This window comes from Stegastes partitus, unplaced genomic scaffold (genome assembly GCF_000690725.1).
Source record: "Stegastes partitus isolate 25-593 unplaced genomic scaffold, Stegastes_partitus-1.0.2 Scaffold860, whole genome shotgun sequence".
Lineage (NCBI taxonomy): Eukaryota > Metazoa > Chordata > Actinopteri > Pomacentridae > Stegastes > Stegastes partitus.
This window is the reverse complement of record NW_007578591.1, coordinates 53,998-70,435: the sequence shown is the minus strand read 5'-3', so window position 1 is coordinate 70,435 and position 16,438 is coordinate 53,998. Positions and strand designations below refer to the sequence as shown.

Sequence of the window (16,438 nt, the reverse complement as noted above, 5' to 3'; positions counted from 1 at the left end):
CGCGGAGGCCAGTCTGGGTGGTAGATGAACATTTTCCAACTCAATTGACTTATCCCACTAATGCCTCGAGGCACAGTGTATCCTGGGCAGCTTTGTTGTTTACTCTGGACAGCTGCTTCAATGAAGGAGGATGAGAAAGGTTTTTTTTTTTTGATGGGCTTTTTATTGTGATAGGGAGGCTTAGTCAAAGACAAGAGTGTGTACAGACAGATGGACAGTGACACACACCCTCCACACACACACACATGCACGCACTTCCCAGCACTGTTTTTTGGCCTTGCTGTGCTGTTTTTGCCTTGGGTCAGTGACTGTGCTTATAACAGCAAGTGGAGTTAAATTGAATGAGGTCATACGAGCTGGTGCCACTGTTCTCACCTGGTATGGTTTGATCAAATCTTGAGACAACACTCCAGATGGGATTAGCAGCTTCTGGGCTACAAGATAACAGAAAACATCCTGTTTATTCAGCATCCTGCGGCACTACTTTGTATTGTCATCACCTCTTATGCAATAAATGTGTTGGATATGTGTTTAAATTTATAGTAGAAAACTGATATCTGTCAGCTCAGGGAAATCAAACCGTCTGTGCTTGTTTATTGGAAACAGATAGCCCACAATGTGAAATACTACTTAGTTATGAAGCTAAGATCAGAGTACAAGCTAATTATTGACACAAGAATGTTCTTAACAGCTTGTGCCTCTGAGCTCTGTGCCTGTGTGTGTGTCCTTACAAAATTATATACTTATAAGTTATGTTAAGTTTTGGGTCTCTCTGTTTTTTTTTTTGTTATTTATTGATATAATCAATTGATTGTGGGGTACTTTTGGAAGCACAGGTGAAAACAATTAACCTGAAACGTCTCGTAAGTATGGCAATACAAGTGTGTGTGGATATGAGTCAACCTTTGTATGTGTGAACATTATGTGGTAGGGAGGGGCTGAGTGGGAGCACAAGTACACTGAGGGAGAGATAGGGAAGACGAACCAGGTTGTCAGATGGACACTGCAGCACCTCGAAGCCTTCAATGCTCCCCTTTGCTGGTGGTGACCACCTCTCCCTCTTCCTCACAAACATTATGGATCTCCTTTCAATCGCAAGAGGATTTATTATATTGAAAACAGCGCTGACTGACACCAGTTGTCCCCTCAAAGTGGATTTCTGAAATTAGACTCCTTCACTATGCTGAACCGTCTTTCTCTTCCGTCAAGTCAGAGCCTCTTACTCTCCCTTCTCCTGTTCTACTGTCATTGGAACAAGGCAGCCGGTTCTCTTGGGGAGGGCAGGAATATTTGGCTGCAGCCAAAGTTGGACCTCAACATCAAAGACCAGTCTTTCCTTCATGACACCTTCCCTTCAGGGTTCCTCTGGGGCTCAGGGACTTCTGCTTTCCAGACAGAAGGAGCCTGGAACCAGGATGGAAAAGGTTCCTCCATCTGGGACTCTTTCACCCACTCTTCTGTCAGTGGTAATTTGGACAGAGAGACTGCCAATGTGGCGAGTGACAGCTACAGTCGCTGGGAAGAAGATGTGAAGGCGCTGGAATACCTCGGTGTAAGATCATACTCTTTCTCTCTCTCCTGGCCCAGGCTCTTTCCTGATGGGAATGCCAGAGGTCAGCCCAATACAGCTGCTGTAGAACATTACAGTCACCTCATAGAGAAGCTTCTGGAAAAGAAAATCGAGCCCATTGTCACTCTCCATCACTGGGACCTGCCTCAGGCGCTGCATGAACAATACGGAGGCTGGAGAAATGACACACTGGTGGGACTTTTTGAGGAATATGCTGCCTTTTGTTTCTACACATTTGGGAGTCGGGTTAGGTACTGGCTCACAATGCACAATCCATACCTAATGGCTGTGCAGGGCTATGGGACAGGCATACACGCTCCTGGAGAGAAAGGGGGTCCTGCTGGCTCTCTCATTGTGGCCCATAATCTAATCAGGGTAAGTTATACAGGGTCACTTAAACAGTACTGTAGAATTTACGCATTGATGTGGACTCATATTGTGAATTATTTACCTTGGTTGTAGCAACGTGCAGCATTTCTCCAACCATATACATAGACTGTAAACTTTGAACTCTTGCAACTTTATCAGTTTATGATGGTCAATGGATGTTTACATCTTTTCGGTCACAGAACAGTGAAGAAAACACACAGAGTGAAGTCACATTTAATCTAACTGAACTGCACAACTTGAAAAGTGCAAAACCTCCTTGCTCACTTTATATGCGATCTCCTTTATGACTAGAGACTGTATTTATATTGACAGGTTTGTGATCAGCAAACAGGACACCTAAAGAGACGCTCGGTCAAAGTCCACCACATCAGCACTTTTGTGCTGGTGAGGAACGGTGTGTGTCAGGAAGTCATGGAGATATGGCTCATTAATAATCCCTCATGACTGTTTATGCAGTCAAGCACAGATGGTTTGTGTACAGCAAACGCAGAGCAAAAAGTAATTTATGGCTGCACAATAAATTACTTTTGTCATTACTCTCTAACTTCTGCTTGGGGAGTTTTATTTTTGGTCCTATTTGAACTTTCTGTTTGTTAGTTGCCAATAACTTGCAAGAACCTATCAACAAGTTTGAATTATGTTTTGTGGAAAGTTATGTGAAATTTTGGCAGGATAAAAGTAATTGCTAGACTGCTTTTGCAATACTGAAATGAAAACACTCTATTGCCTGACTTTCTATCACTGTGTCTTTTGATGCAGGATCCAGATGGGTGTTAACATTCACATGATTTTCTATAATTAAAAAACAAATTCAGAAACGTGTGGCCTCAGCAGAGATATGTACTTTTGTGAGTAGTTTCGCAGTGTTTAAACAGCATGATAGATCTGTTGCTGACTTGTCATAGCAAGAAAAGTGCAGGTATTATACAGCATATGTAACTTGATCATAATAGCCTTGTACCTATTCATGTGTCCCAGTAAACCATGACAGGGACAGAGGGTTGACATGCACAATATCAGCCCCCAGAAACTGTCACGGGGAAATCAGAAAATAAGAACAAGTGCAGACACAGACGGCAGGCAGGTTGTTGCAAAAAGTAATTTTGATCAAATAAACTCGTCTAACAAAGAGAGTGGGGAGCAAACACAAGATAGCTCAAGAAGCTGATCCAAAGAAACTACATCCAACAATCTTAAAATGTACACAAACCAAGCAAAATCCACACATGAAGAACACAAGGAAGAAATCAGCCAGGGAACGCACACAGGCGAACATGGGGAATGCAAACAGATGGTAAACGGGCAGGCATTCTGGGAAACAAAACGGATGAACCGGCAAAGACAGAGGGAAAGACAAGACAATTTATACATAGAACTAATTAGGCAAACGAGCTGAGGCGACACAGGCGGAACTAATGAGGGCAAACAAAAAAGGAGGGAAAACAGACAAAGGGATGAAGTAAAAACACAAGCGACACATGAGGAAAGGGGATTCAGATGAAGGGAATTCAGCCATCAATTAGCATAATATTTTTTTGGACATAGAGACGTATCATTTTTTTCTCAGTGAAAACGACTTCTTGTACTGTGATTATGTCGTGTTGACAATTTAATAACGTCATTGTAATGTGTCTGCTATTTTTTCCAGGCACACGCTAAAGCATGGCACATCTATAACACCCACTTTCGCCCAACTCAGAGGGGTAAAGTATCCATTGTCCTGGGTTCCCACTGGGTTGAGCCTCAAAGAGGCCAAGCCACAGTTGCCAATGTTATGCTTTGTCAACAGTCTATGGAGGCGGTTCTTGGTTGGTTTGCCAATCCCATCTTTGGTGATGGGGATTATCCAGTCTCTTTAAAAGATAAATACGGGACTCTTCTGCCCACATTTACTTCTGAGGAGAAGCTCTGGATGCAGAAAACAGCTGACTTTTTTGCTCTGTCCTTTGGACCTAACAACCTCCGTCTGGGCCGGAACCTGGTCCACTACGGGCAGACTGTGACCCCAGACCTGCGACGCCTCCTAGGCTGGATAAAGGTGGAGTACGGGAACCCGAGTGTGCTGGTGGCTGAAGGAGGGTGGTTCTCTGAAGCCAGTGTGGGAAAGGAAGACACAGTGAGCATCTATCTGATGAAGAATTTTATCAACCAAGTCTTGCGAGGTGAGCAGAGACCTGTAGAGACCTAGCAAATAGGACTTAAATAAAACAGTTGAATCATTGCAAAACAAACATGTGAGTTCCTCTCACTCTGTTGTTGCTGTGTTTTCTCTTACAGCTGTCAGGTTTGATGGTGTGCAGGTGTTTGGCTATTCTGCCTGGACACTGGTGGATGGATTTGAGTGGAATTATGGCTACACTATTAGGCGAGGCCTTTTTTATGTCGACTTCAGCCAACCCAACAGAACCAGGACCCCCAAGACCTCTGCTCAGTACTACAGGCAGGTTGTTGCTGACAATGGTTTCCCAAAGGAGGAAACCTCCAGAGAGATTACAGGCCATTTCCCCTGTGAATTTCACTGGGGTATTGCTGACTCGACTTTAGAGGTAAGATGTGAGAGAAGTGACCATGAGGAGATTAAATAACACAACAATTGCGATAATGCCACATACCCACACAAAAAAAATAAATTTCTATTGTTTTTTGTTTTGTTTTCGTAGGTCCACTTCTACCCTTTCTCCCCGCAGTTTACAGACCCACATGTGTACAGCTGGAACCTGACAGGAGACGGATCATTGCATCCAGTCCCAGGAGTGAAGCTGCACACCAGACGAGCCCAGTGCACTGACTATTTGGCCATTCGTGGTCATCTTCGCCTGTTTGCATCCACTGGGGCATCTCACTACCGCTTTGCTCTAAACTGGTCTCTGATTTTACCCCAAGGAGACCTTTCTAATGTGAACACTGAAGCTCTGAGGTAGAAATGCACAAACACATAAACATTAATATTCACTATTTTAGTGCTCACAAATTCAAATGAAGTTGTTAATTTCTATTAAGTTCACAGCTGTAACAACCTGTTAACGCCATAAATTGAGAACAACTCAAAGTTGACAACCACTACCTCTATCTGACTCTCTGTATCTACACACTATACTTTTAAAAGGTACTACCGATGTGTCCTGACCGAGCTCAAGAAGCTGGACCTGGAAGCTGTTGTTATTTTGTACTACCCGACTCACAGAGTTCCAAATCTGGGCTTGCCTGTGTCGCTGCATGCCTCTGGGGGTTGGCTCAACTACAGTACAGTGGAAGCTTTTCAGGAGTACGCAGCACTTTGCTACAAGGAGCTGGGTACCTGGGTTCAATACTGGATCACCATTAATGAGCCAAACAGACTAGTGGATGTTTATTCCAGTACGGAAGAGAAACACCAAGCAGCTCATAACCTTCTCCTGGCTCATGCAAAAGCCTATAGGTTACATGAGAGGGAATATTATAGACAACCGAGAGCGCTGGTGTCACTTGCACTTCATGCTGACTGGGCCCAACCTGCCAACCCATTCCTGGAATCACATACGGCTGCAGCAGAAAGATTCCTTCTGTTTGAACTTGGTCGCTTCTTAGACCCGTTGCTGGGGACTAGATATGAGGAGAAGCAGCAGAAGGGGGACTACCCACAAGAAATGAAGTCGTATCTGGAGGAGAGAGCTCGAGTAATGGGACTCCCTGGATCCCCACTTCCCAGTTTTACTGAGACTGAGAAGGAGGAGCTGAAAGGGGCATTAAGTTTTATTGCACTGAACCATTTTACCACCCGTTTGGTCTCTCCACATCCCCACACACAGTCCAGTTTTCAGCAGACGCTGTCCCCTGATCATGACTGTTTGACCCTGTCTGATCCCACCTGGCCCTACTCCAGTTTGGGGCAGGCTCTTGTACCCTGGGGCCTGAGGAAGATGCTGAGCTGGGTGACGCAGAGATATGGAGGAGCTCTGCCTATCATTGTCACAGGAAGTGGGGTTGACGATCAGGCGCCTGTTGAGGATACAGTCAGGCAGTACTACCTCAGAAGCTACCTGCAGGAGGCTCTCAAAGGTGGGGCATTCATTTCAGACCTTTTCACTCTTAAATCCAGAATGTGCTGTGCTATCATATTTGTGTAGGAACAAAATGGGCAGTGTTCAGGATGTTGTTATAGAGGTCCAGCCCCACAAGTAAGATTTAATGCCCTTATTGCTTCCTACTATAAAACCTCACACTTAATGAGAAACCATGAGGGTCATAAAAACAGAAAGGAAGGGAGAGAAACATTGTTGATTAGTGCTGTGTTCATGCTTTGCCCTTTTATGGCTCGCCTGTATTTGCACATGTAAACATGATGTCCTTTTTAACATGAGACAACCATCAACACTCCAAAGTTTGTAATAGTTTTTTAAAAAAATGACACATTCATATTGTTAGATGCAGCAAAGAAATCAAGCAATCTCACTTTCACTTCTTACTCCTATTTGTTTTCAGCTTGGCGCCTAGATGGAGTCAACTTGCAGGGCTTCTATGTGTGGAAGCTCCAGGATCGACACGTCCCACAGTTTGGCCTCTTCACCTCCACCCAACACCAATCCAAAGCCAAATCCTCCATCGCTGTGTACAGAGAGATCATTACTCACAGCGGTTTCCCCAACAGCGACATGACGCAGCCCTGCAGGCTCACTGAGCTGCACGAACGTTGCTCTGCATGTGCGTGGATGTTCAAGAACAAAGCAATGCTGGTTTTTGGAGGCTGCCTGCTAATAACAGCTGTTATGCTGGCAGCACTTGTCATCTTTGTCATCATTAGCAAGAGAAACCAAACAGGAGGCAGAGGGAGAGGGAAGAGGAGGATAGACCAAAGGAGAAGGAGGGAAGCAGCGCCAGTGTGTTTGTGTCCACCTCGACTTCATGGCAAACTGTAGGAAAGACTGTCTCAGTAATATGTAGGAGACAAAGTGTGCGGCTCATTTACAACCTATACTTGTGTCCGCTCCATTAGTGCCTGTTTTGTGCTGTTGTGACAAATGTGTGATTGGTTTACTGACAGTCACTATTAACAAAAAACGTCTACATCCATTCTACATTTAGATGGAGATTAACACTAGGACCATTACAGAAGCTGTTTGTATCATGTTTGTACAGTTTATCGACCATAAATACTAAAAGGCACTCGCTAGCTCACATATCGCTGTTTTACAAAACCTGATGATTGATTATGTGAGCTATATAATTCACAATAAAGTTGTGGACATGCTTTCTCTCAGTGCTGATCTCACCTGGGGCCTTCAGGATGGATAAAACAAGTCAATGCCGTGACCCCAGCATTGTAATAAAATCTGTGAGTGATGATGATAAGCCATTGTGCAGATCAGTGATTTTAATTTAATTTTATATGGTGTATTATAGGTGTAGTTCAGATTTAATTTAAAAAAATTTTTTTAAAGGAGTTTTAAGTCGCTAATTTTATTCCAACATTGTGTTTACTGTTTGCTGCAGACTGTGTGAGACAATGATGCCCCCTAGTGTCATCATTTGCAGCTGAAATGAAACCGAAGTCTATGGAAGAAAGATATGAGAAATGAATGTGTATTTTGTTTATAAAAAAAAAAAAAGAAAGAAAGAGGGGGAGGGGAATACCAAGAAGTACATAAAAGAACTTTATATACATGTGGATGCTTTTTAGTGGGATAACTGTGCATTTCAAAAGTTAGCATGATTGTTGGCAGGGTTCATTTCAGTTCAGTTTGAGTGCGGCTAAACTGAAAGCACATCTTAATGACTGCTGTGTTACCGTATTTTTTGAATGAGTAGTTGTTTCTAATAAAGTTCTTCTCTGCGGATTGTCTGGTCTGTCAAGGGTAAAGCATTTTCCATGAACTTACCAGCGAATCTTCAGGTCTTTGATTTATTCAAAGTCTGTATGAGAGAATAGCTGTTTACTGTTTACTTGTGTAACCTGTAAAGAGCTGGAAGGCATGGAAGAGTGTTCATGGGACTGCATGTGATACGCACGTTAAAGACCCCCTCCAGGGATTTTTTTTTTCTCCAAACCTTGTCAACATGTCCAAATGGTGTTTATTATGCTAAAAGTTGCATCATGAGCGAATTAGGCAGCCAACACAATAGAAACTGCAGTGTTCCATGTATAATTTTGTAGGGTCTTAACTTTAATTTTTAAATGAATTCGCTAAATCTTCATAAGTAATACTGTAGGATCTTGATTCCACTATTAGTCAGGTCTAAATTGTCTGTAGGTGTGAATGTGAGTGTGCTTGGTTGTCTGTCTCTAAGTGTAGCCCTGTGATAGACTGGTGACCTGTCCAGGGTGTCCCCTGCCTTCACCCTAAATCAGCTGGGATAGACTCCAGCCCCCCGCGACCCTAGTGAGGATTAAGTGGTGTATAGATAATGGATGGAAATTAGTCAGTCAAATTTGTATTTTACATAATGTTGGATTTTAATAGAATTATTTAATATTATTTAATATATTCAAGTAAATTCACATCATAAATCACACATTATGTTCTTGACCTCAAACCCAGTCGTTTGTAAATTTCCAATGCTAGTCTTATTTCTCTACTGCACAACACTCTGACTCAATAGCTGTTGTTCTAAATGTGCCATATAAATAAGAGTGACTTAACTTAACAGGACTGTCTCAATGCATTCAAAAATTCTGGGTTTCATATGTGACAAGCCTTTTGAACTGATCTTGTCAACTTGCTGGGTGAGGCTTTCTGTATCATAGTTCAGAGTCAGTTTTTGGGTCAAACGTATATGGCTGAATTATTTCAATATTACAGCTTGCCTTTGCATAATGTAGAGTAGTTTTACAGAGTTTGAGCGGGGTCAGAGGTGAGCTGGTGTGCTCAAGCTGCAGCAAGCGACAGAGATAGATGTACAGTTGCATTTCATGAATTTTGTGGCAGGAAGGGATTATTTTCATGGAATGAAACATCTAAATATGTAACTTTAAAGGACGTATATTACTTTTGGGGGGTTTTACCAAAGACCGGAGAGGGAGTTAATAAAGTACAAAATATTTACCAGAATTGAGTTCACGTTAAATAATTTTGGAGAAAAAATATGCAATCACATGATAATGATTAAAAGCAATCTGCCACAGTGTAAAACCCCGTTTTTGTTTAGGGTTGCTCTGAGATTACTTTAGGTGTGCAATAAAACGCCATCTGAAATGGCACAGTGCTTTTGTTTTCTAACACACTGGTCCCATAGTTTTTATAATAATAATAATAATAATAATAATAATAATAATAATAATAATAATTTATTCAGCATGAGCAGATCAGCCAATGAGAGAAGGCGTTCAGGATGGCAATACAGGTCACATGACCCCCTCTCCTCCAGACTGCATGCAGTTTGGTATTAAAATGTTTTCAGTACCACCAACCATTGTGTTGTTACACATTTGAGATGAGAGGCACACGTTGAGCCTATTTTAACGAACTAAAACTCCACACTGATACCGGGGACTGACGGCACTTACGGCGAACGACGGTACAGCTGTTATTTTTGAGGTTGTATCCAAAAAGTGCAGAGCGACTGTAGGCAGAACGAGCTAGCGTTAGCTAACCACAGTCAGGTCGGACGGCGACGAGGCCCCAACCGGACGGGAACACGGGGGAACCATGGCCAACATCGCAGTTCAGAGGATAAAACGGGAATTCAAGGAGGTGCTTAAAAGCGAAGAGGTTGGTTGTCACGTTTGCAGTATGAAGTGGCGGCTTTTATTTGTTCTTTCAGTGGCTACGGGGCTGAATGAAAGTGACGCGTCGCTGGCTCAGCTGTCAGCTTGCTAATCGCCGAGCTACTAGCTGTGGCTAACAGTACCAGACACGGCTGTGCCTCCAGCTTCACAAATAGCCGTCAGCGCTGGCTATTAAAATGCCACCCTGGGGAGGTTAAAGCCAACAAAGTTAGTGTTGCTTGAACGCAGTAAATCTGATTTTTAAAGCATTATTGGTATTAAATAAGCCTCAAGTTCATATTGCTAACATTATTGGCTAGCTTACCATGCCTTCTATGGTCGCTAAGCTAGCAGGGGTAGCCCTAGCAAAGATAGTTTTGTGTTATAGTGGCACTTAAAGTACACTCTTCACATGAGTCCTCTTCCCCTTTATGGACTCGTTTCTACTTACGTTAGTGAGCCTATTACGTGGATCTGTACGATGTATGCAACAAGTTGAGGTCAACTTCGGCTAATGCTGCGGGGGGTGTCAACTTATGCTGCATAGGCAGGTTTGTGTTTGACAGCATGCTAGCTTAACACTTTGCAGTCTGTCTGCTGAAGTTTTAATGCTTCTTTGCTTTTTCACCCTTTCAGACGAGCAAAAACCAGATAAAGGTGGATCTGGTGGATGAGAACTTCACAGAACTTAAAGGGGAGATAGCAGGGCCACCTGACACGCCATATGAAGGTGAGGGGCTCATGTAGACACACCGCCTGCTAACCTGAATGCATGGTTGCACAATATTGTTATGTGGTATTTGACATCACTGACAACGACGTTTTAAGGCCTCGCCGACTAACAATTTTAATCCTCAGTAATGTCAGTTAAAACAATATGCGTCTTAACAGTCAGCCTTATATTGCATGCTTGAAATATTCCTGTCCCCGCTCTTGAATTATTGTGATAACCATTTAATTTCTTTCAGGGGGTAGATATCAACTAGAAATTAAAATTCCAGAGACGTATCCATTCAATCCACCCAAGGTAGGGATATGTTACTCTTATTGGTAATGATCATCATCCCTTCAGCAATGCTCCATTGCTGTGCTAATCCACAAGTGATTTTTTTCATCCCATTTTTCTATTAATACCTCAGGTGCGGTTTATCACGAAGATCTGGCATCCCAACATCAGCTCAGTCACAGGTGCAATATGTCTGGACATTCTCAAAGACCAGTGGTGAGTAAATCTGCACCAGCATTCTTGGCATTCTTAGCTTGATTATGAAATACTTTCTACTTGTGTAAGACAGTATTTCCTTCTCCTACCAAAGGCATAGCCGTTTCTAAGTTGCTCATAATGACTTGTCAAAGGTTAATTTGATAACATTAATGTAAAATGAATCACTCAGCTTGGTAATGTGGAAAACATTTACTGCCATTATTATCAAGCTCAATTAAAGTGTTCAAGCACACTTGGATTAAGCCTATTTGATTGTGGTTAGAAAGCACATTTGTAGATATCAGAGGCCATGAAGAAAGTTTGCCATCAGTGGTGGCTGCATTTAACAGTAGCATGTCTGTTGTTTCAGGGCAGCAGCTATGACACTGAGGACAGTCCTCTTGTCATTACAAGCCTTACTGGCAGCTGCAGAGCCAGATGATCCACAGGACGCAGTGGTAGCCAATCAGGTGGGTGTGTTTATATTTACACTTTTGAACTCTGAATTCCTTTACCTGTTTGAACCTGATACACCACTACTACTGATTGTTATCACATGTTTTTGAATGAAAATGCCCTCTGTAAACACAGTGATCACATCCCAAACATTGTAGTATCATAGGAGGATCTCATGAAAAATATTGTCATTTTTGGCTTCTTTCATTTAGTGTCTGTGGCATCTCAGCAAACAAGTTAGTTTTTCCAGCTAGTAAAAGGGATCGGAAGGAATGGTAGCTGTAGAGTTTTAATCATGGATCGATTGATGGGCTGAAAATCAAGTGGCTTCAATATGTAAAAAAATGTTTTTTTCTTGATCTTACATTCTAACATGAACATACTGTTGGTTAGACAAAATAAGACATTTAATTATGTTAAGTAGAGCTTAAAGATAATGCAATGACCGTTTTTCACAGTATTCTAAATTATGAATCGAGAAAATAATTGTCCCATTACTGACAATGAAAATAATCCTTTGTTGTCGCCACTTGACACAAAGTTGTATAATATATACATTAGTGTTCAAAGAAAGTGTATCGCCTCGGTATTTTGAACTTTTTTTAGGGATGTTATGTTCAGTTAATCACACACAATAAATATAAACTCAACAATTCTTAAAGTTAATAGTATCAGAAGGCCTCAAGTTGCTTCAGTCGATCATTTCAAGTGAAAAACTAAATGAAAAGCTCACCACAGTCCATCCTGACACCAGCAAGGAACGACTGCAATTCTTGCAGAGCGTCCTTGTAAAAAGCCACAGCTGATGCAAGATTACATCACTGCCTGTGTGTCAATCTTATCTGATGCAATCTCTTAGAAATATTGTCATAGACATAAGTTATTCAGAGGGCAATTGCAATTTTCAGGAGTGATGCACTTTCTTTGAACACCGGTGTATAAACTAAATGTTGAGACATTTAAATACCTTAGATATTAATATATAAGATGTCCTGGCACACACTGTTGTACTTGTAAAATATGGAAGACTCCTTCTTACATCCTCAGAACCTCTCATGTTAACTAAAAATCACTGGGGAAGTTTGTTCATAATGATTATAACATTAACGTGATGCATTATTCATCACTTGGCTTAGAGGAAACAGTGGCCTTGAGTGAACCTCTTGCGTTAATTGATATGGGCAAGTTGGATTTTTTTGTTCACATATTTATGTCAGATTCACAATTGCATGTCTTTGATTGTTTCCCTCAATAGCAGTACATGCTTAGATGTGTTATGCCTTTTTTCTGAGCTCAACACGAGTTATTGTTACAGGTTAAATAGTATTCAGTGCTGCATCAGTAATGTGAAAGTGATTGAAATATTATGTGTAGGCAGGGAGCTGTTTGCCCTTTGCCTGCTTTTGTTGGTGAAAAGATTATCCTTCTCAACTGAGCACATTATTACACCTACATACAATCACTAATCCCATGTAAAGTGAGTAACAGTCATCTATTTGCAACCCACATCACAATGAAGCGCACAAACTAACAGTGAGGTAGTTAAATGTTGTATCTGACCAGTGAAGGTAATGTTTTTCATTTATATGATATAGTGTTACACACTTGGTCAGAGATCAAGTATTAAATAGAAATCTGAGATCTGTTTATGCAATTTTGGAGGTGTTGCATCATAAATTCTTATATAGCTCCGCTAAAAATGCTGTGTTAACATTTTGTATTATTTGCTGTTTTTATGCATTTGGTATGTTGAGTCCAAAATCTGATAAGAGCCTCAAACTAATTCCTCTTATTTACATGAGTTTCCCTGCTAATAGTTTGTGATGATAGGAAATCTGCACTCTTTATTACAATAAAGAATGCCCACACAGCATGGAAACGGAGAGCTTGGCAGCTCTGGGCAGACTGCAGGTCTCCCAGTTCCTGTTGCAGAATTATGTCATTACTCATCTGTTGTGTTGCAAGATATACACAGTAGTATAGATGAGTCACAAGTGTGCTACCTCTAAGGGATGTAATAATAATTTGTTGCCATGAATAATTTTTATTATGCAACAAAAACTGTGCCATAATGAGCCTTTTCATGTTTCCTTATAGTTGGAATCTGCACCATTTTCTCTTTACAGTGATCAAGAACAAGTGAAAACAAACCTCTAACTTGATGTGAAGCAAATACAAATACGAAATGTTAGAGTTGTTGATGCTGAACTTTATTCACGTAAAGTTGTTTTTCCACGTTTATTTACTACACAGTACAAGCAGAATCCAGAGATGTTTAAACAGACAGCGAGACTCTGGTCTCACGTCTACGCAGGCGCTCCTGTCTCCAGTCCGGAGTACACACGCAAAATAGACAAACTCTGTGCCATGGGCTTTGAAAAAGTAAGCATATTTAAACTTTTTCTTTCCCCAACTGTGCATTGCGATGCAGAGTAAAACTGTAGTTGTGACTGGTGTTGTTTTTGTCCCCAGAATGCAGTAATAGTGGCATTGTCGTCGAAATCCTGGGATGTGGAGACAGCGACAGAGCTACTGCTCAGTAACTGAATTTTGACACCCTCTTCATCTTCCTCTTAATCCCCACCTCTCCCTCCTCACACCTCTCTCCTCCAAATTCCCGCTGTCTGAAGGCGTCCCTCCCCATCACAACCTCTGTTTCACAGTGGACTCCTCGCCTCCACACTTCCCCTCCTCTCCAGCTCCCCCTTTATCCCCTCTGTGTGGCATCTCTCCTCTGTACTCATCACCTCTGCTGTACCACACTCCAATCAATGCTCTGTGAGCTCTTATCACTGGTTTCTTTTAGTTCATTCAACATTCCACTCAGTGCTACAATCAGAAATCCAACCATATCTCCCCGTCTTTGAAGCAAATGCCAGACTTAAGACCCCGCCCACATCTGCCAATCTCCCAGCTTTTCTGGCTCGGTCCGAGAAGCGGCTGTCAGCGGCTTACCCTTGCCTATGCAGTGCATTTACTTTCATTGGTGATAACCTTTGTTGGAGAAAGTCAAGCCATCCAAGGGGGCTCTTTTGGACCTGGTCCTGATTTTAAACACTTTTGGGCCTGTTTTCGAAACAAGGATTAAGCCGAGTTCTAAACATTTAAAAAATTTCGTACACTGCATCCAATAATCACTACCTTTGCTCGTTCACTAATCCACCGCAAAATTTTAGCTTAATGGTCTTATGGGACCTTTTGACAGTGTGCGGTACTCTATGATGAAGTGAAAATTAGGATTTGGGACCCTTATAAATTATGTTTTTTGTTGTTTTTTTTAACATCACAGATGTGGTACTGCATGACAACAATTTACTGAACATATCAAGCTCACGAAGCCAAGCACTGCATAGTTTTTTTTAGTTTATTTTTTTATTTTTTTACACATCAAAGGGGTATTTCATGCTATGAATACTACTGTTTTTTTTTCATTGTTGGAGTTTTTCAGGCAGTAGTAATGCATGAATTGAGCACATAGAAACGTGGTTAAAGTCAGTACAGTGCACTAGAAAGCAAATACACAGCGTGCAATTATTTAAAAAAATGCGCAGGTCGGCTTATTCCGTGTTCTTAAAAGCAGCTCAAAGTGTCACAGAGGTGTTCACGCAGTAGCCATACTCGTTTACATGCCACGTCCCCCCCACCAGCCCCACCACCCCCACCCCTTGACAGTCGACAGTTGACGGGCCCAAAACTCCTGCAGGAAATTCCCTCTTCCTTTCCCCAACACTTTTTCTTGACATGGCTCACTTCACCTGTCCCTTCCCCCCCCACACACACATTTTTAAATTTTTTTATTTGGTTTTGGCCTCCTACAGGAATACATTTGGATTCTTGTTTTTAAACTGAAAAAACAAACAAACAAAAAAACATGTTCAGCAGTAACACAACCTGTGACAAGTCTGGATGGAAATGGTTCCAAACGAGTTTGAAAAGTCTTGCATCATCTTAACTTCGCCAACAGATAAATATGTCAATGATTCATCTGTAAATAAAATATTAAAGTCTGTGTAAATTAATCCATACTCTCTATTTTTTTCTGTATTTTCTCTCAAGAACACATTTAGTTGTGTGATGCATGCATATCTCAGTGACAAAAAAAACAACAACTACATGGCAATAATATAACATTCAGTATATCAGTCATTTCTCTCAAAAGACTATCCTCAGTCATTATTTTGATAAATTAAGGAATTATTTATGCATCCTGTTGTGTTGGACCTAACATTTGTTTCTAAGCTTGTTTGTCTCTGCATACATTTGAATAAAAACTAGGCTGAGGTGCTAAATTTACTAGACCAACAGAAAACAAACCTACAGGGAATTACGTTGCAGTGAAAATGGAACAAGCAGGCCAATTTAGATGAAGAATGTGCATGGGTTGTGAATATCGGGAGTCTTTCTGCACAGTAGTACTTACTGTAGTGCAATAGTATTGCACTGCTGTTGCGTTAAGTTCCTTTTTGAGGAAGCAAATATAAAGTAGTCTCCACAAGGAAGCGATAAAGGCACTTGTGATAATGTTCAGATCATGTTTCTTAAGAGTGAGGGGAAACTGAGCATGAGCACAATAACAGATGGCCTGTTAGGTAGCATGTTGTGTCATGTTGAACCTATCCAAGAAACCCTGGCATTAGTCTGAACGCTATTTTAGCCTGCACACGTGCACCAAGCTGCAAAAAAAAAAAGAGCTACCACCAATGTGTTTGTTATCTAATTAACAGTATTTAGTGTATCCACCGTGGAATTAACTGTATAACACTGCACCTGCTGCACGCTAAACCGGCCTCGGCTCAGGTATCCCAAGTGACACAAGCTCATTTTGTATCCTCTTGCTGGATGTTGGCATATCTCTCTTTTATATCCACCATCTGGAACTCCTCTAAGCATCCGAGAGTCGATTGTACGAGCACGAATACGTGAGATTGAAAGGGTGTTCTCGCTGGCTCGTGTAATGGCACTGAGATAATCATTTCTTGTGTTATTAAAATGCACACAAAACAAATGAATTCACTGCATTATTGAAGTGTTGGAGGTTCCAAAGGGCCTCCGCTAACTCCTCAGATACGTTTTGTTTCAGCCATGCTACAGTAGATTTAAATCATTTTGATGTCTCTTTGGAAAATAAAGAGTCCCA

At 41.5% G+C, this 16,438-nt stretch overlaps 2 protein-coding genes across 2 annotated transcripts; both read left to right on the top strand.

The window, feature by feature from the left end:
- Window positions 1-1,180: 1,180 nt before the first annotated feature.
- Window positions 1,181-7,085, top strand: klb (klotho beta). Its single transcript, XM_008293157.1, has 6 exons — window positions 1,181-1,945; window positions 3,609-4,122; window positions 4,238-4,506; window positions 4,621-4,877; window positions 5,067-5,998; window positions 6,422-7,085. Exons 1-6 carry the CDS (start codon window positions 1,181-1,183, stop codon window positions 6,853-6,855), a joined length of 3,171 nt encoding a protein of 1,056 aa, XP_008291379.1. The 3' UTR covers window positions 6,856-7,085.
- A 2,221-nt stretch (window positions 7,086-9,306) lies between these two features.
- LOC103365637 (ubiquitin-conjugating enzyme E2 K) lies at window positions 9,307-15,320 on the top strand. The gene is made up of 7 exons (XM_008293123.1): window positions 9,307-9,645; window positions 10,278-10,371; window positions 10,610-10,668; window positions 10,781-10,863; window positions 11,216-11,315; window positions 13,555-13,683; window positions 13,774-15,320. Exons 1-7 carry the CDS (start codon window positions 9,583-9,585, stop codon window positions 13,846-13,848), a joined length of 603 nt encoding a protein of 200 aa, XP_008291345.1. The 5' UTR covers window positions 9,307-9,582; the 3' UTR covers window positions 13,849-15,320.
- Window positions 15,321-16,438: the final 1,118 nt, after the last annotated feature.